This window comes from Pristiophorus japonicus, chromosome 12 (assembly GCF_044704955.1).
Source record: "Pristiophorus japonicus isolate sPriJap1 chromosome 12, sPriJap1.hap1, whole genome shotgun sequence".
Classification (NCBI taxonomy): domain Eukaryota; kingdom Metazoa; phylum Chordata; class Chondrichthyes; family Pristiophoridae; genus Pristiophorus; species Pristiophorus japonicus.
Window position 1 is genome coordinate 65,153,406 of NC_091988.1, and position 2,712 is coordinate 65,156,117.

General features: G+C 68.8%; 1 protein-coding gene across 1 annotated transcript; it reads left to right on the forward strand.

Moving 5' to 3' along the window:
* The first annotated feature begins 243 nt into the window (after positions 1-243).
* Positions 244-2,450, forward strand: LOC139276777 (splicing factor 3A subunit 2-like). The gene is made up of 2 exons (XM_070894780.1): positions 244-369; positions 1,530-2,450. The coding sequence occupies exons 1-2, from the start codon at positions 244-246 to the stop codon at positions 2,448-2,450; spliced, it is 1,047 nt and encodes a 348-aa protein (XP_070750881.1).
* Positions 2,451-2,712: the final 262 nt, after the last annotated feature.

Genomic DNA, 2,712 nt, shown 5'->3' on the forward strand with positions numbered 1-2,712 from the left:
CACGAGGAAATCTAACAGTGATTTGAAAAGTGTCATCATCAAACTAGATGTTGCAGGAAACAAGATACCGATGATGCATCCGTGAGTGTAATAACGGAATCGCTATATCGCGACAAATTGCGTGATATCCCATTGGAGAAATCCAAGATAAAACTGCGAGGTTACTCAGGAGAGAACATTCCTGTGGTAGGTCATATCACTGTACAGGTGCGCCGTCCAAAATCAGGAATTCCGGAATCCGGAATGTTCCAGAATCTGGACACCGGGCCAATCCATGGCAGGGTCGTGCGAAAACCGGAAAATGTTCCGAAATCTGGACTCCCCCGCCTCGGCGGCCCAACCTCCGGCCGCCGATCTACCCCCGCCTCGGTCCGACCTCCACCCGCCTCGGCCCGACCTCCACCCGCCTCGGCCCGACCTCCACCCGCCTCGGCCCGACCTCCACCCGCCTCGGCCCGACCTCCACCCGCCTCGGCCCGACCTCCACCCGCCTCGGCCCGACCTCCCACCCGCCTCGGCCCGACCTCCACCCGCCTCGGCCCGACCTCCACCCGCCTCGGCCCGACCTCCCACCCGCCTCGGCCCGACCTCCACCCGCCTCGGCCCAACTCCCACCAGCCTCGGCCCGACCTCCACCCGCCTCGGCCCGACCTCCACCCGCCTCGGCCCGACCTCCCACCCGCCTCGGCCCGACCCCCACCCGCCTCGGCCCGACCCCCACCAGCCTCGGCCCGACCTCCACCCGCCTCGGTCCGACCTCCACCCGCCTCGGCCCGACCTCCACCGCCTCGACCCGACCTCCACCCGCCTCGACCCGACCTCCACCCTCCTCGACCCGACCTCCACCCGCCTCGGCCCGACCCCCACCCGCCTCGGCCCGATCTCTCCCCCGCCTTGGCCCGACCTCCACCCGCCTCGGCCCGACTCCCAACCGCCTCGGCCCGACCTCCACCCGCCTCGGTCCGACCTCCACCCGCCTCGGCCCGACCTCCACCGCCTCGACCCGACCTCCACCCGCCTCGACCCGACCTCCACCCTCCTCGACCCGACCTCCACCCGCCTCGGCCCGACCCCCACCCGCCTCGGCCCGATCTCTCCCCCGCCTTGGCCCGACCTCCACCCGCCTCGGCCCGACTCCCAACCGCCTCGGCCCGACCTCCACCCGCCTCGGCCCGACTCCCACCCGCCTCGGCCCGACCTCAACCCGCCTCGGCCCAACCTCCACCCGCCTCGGCCCGACCTCCACCCGCCTCGGCCCGACTCCCACCCACCTCGGCCCAACTCCCACCCGCCTCGGCCCGACCTCAACCCGCCTCGGCCCAACCTCCACCCGCCTCGACCCGACCTCCACCCGCCTCGGCCCGACCTCCACCCGCCTCGGCCCGACCTCCACCCGCCTCGGCCCAACTCCCACCCACCTCGACCCGACCTCCACCCGCCTCGGCCCGACCTCCACCCGCCTCGGCCCGACCTCCCCCTGCCTCAGCTCGACCTCCACCCGCCTTGACCCTATCTTTACCCGCCTCCAGCCACTCGATCTCCTCCCACCTCGGCCCGACCTCCACCCACCTCGGCCCGACTCCCACCCGCCTCGGCCCGACTCCCACCCACCTCGGCCCAACTCCCACCCGCCTCGGCCCGACCTCAACCCGCCTCGGCCCAACCTCCACCCGCCTCGACCCGACCTCCACCCGCCTCGGCCCGACCTCCACCCGCCTCGGCCCGACCTCCACCCGCCTCGGCCCAACTCCCACCCACCTCGACCCGACCTCCACCCGCCTCGGCCCGACCTCCACCCGCCTCGGCCCGACCTCCACCCGCCTCGGCCCAACTCCCACCCACCTCGACCCGACCTCCACCCGCCTCGGCCCAACCTCCACCCGCCTCGGCCCGACCTCCACCCGCCTCGGCCCAACTCCCACCAGCCTCGGCCCGACCTCCCACCCGCCTCGGCCCGACCTCCACCCGCCTCGGCCCGACCTCCACCCACCTCGGCGCGACATCCAGCCGTCCGACCCCGTCTCAGTCTGACCTCCAACCGCCCGACCCTGCCTCAGCCCAACCTGCGGCCGCCCAACCCTGCCTCGGCCCAACTTCCAGCTGCCTGGTCTTCTCCGATCTTCCCCGGCCTCAGCCCGACTGACCTCTGGCGTCCCAACCTATGGCAGCCCGACCAACACCCCGTTACGTCCGGCCACCCGACCTTGCCTCGGCCTGACCTCCAGCGTCCCAGCCGACCCCCAACCTACGGCAGCCCGACCGACCCCGCCCCCCTCCCCTCCGACCTCCGGAGGCCTGACCAACCCACCGACCTCCACCGTCCCACCGACCTCCCCTACCTACCTTCCTCGGCCCAGGCAAAGACGTTCCGAAATCTGGAAATAACCGGAATCCAGAATGGCCTTGGTCCTGAGGTTTCCAGATTTCAGACGTCACACCTGTACCGGTGAAATACAAGGATCAATTTCAGAACTTGCCTCTCAGTATTGGCAGGAGGCAAGTCCGCCTTACTAGGAAGAAATTGGTTGGTATTACAGAAGCTGGATTGGAGTAAGATTTTTCGTGTTGAAACAAGATTTGCATCGAAGCATGATGTTATCAAGAAGTGTCCGAAGGTGTTTTGCGAAACAGGCAGTCCGATCCCAGGCTTCAAGGCACCTGTAGTGGTACAGAAGGACGCTAAACCAGTTTACTGCAAGCCACATCCCTAAC

Excerpts from the sequence above, each read along its gene's own strand:
- LOC139276777 (XM_070894780.1), top strand. The coding sequence starts at position 244 with ATGTTCCAGAATCTGGACACCGGGCCAATCCATGGCAGGGTCGTGCGA. Across the intron at positions 370-1,529 it reads GCCGATCTACCCCCGCCTCG|CCACTCGATCTCCTCCCACC; the intron begins GTCCGACCTCCA and ends ACCCGCCTCCAG.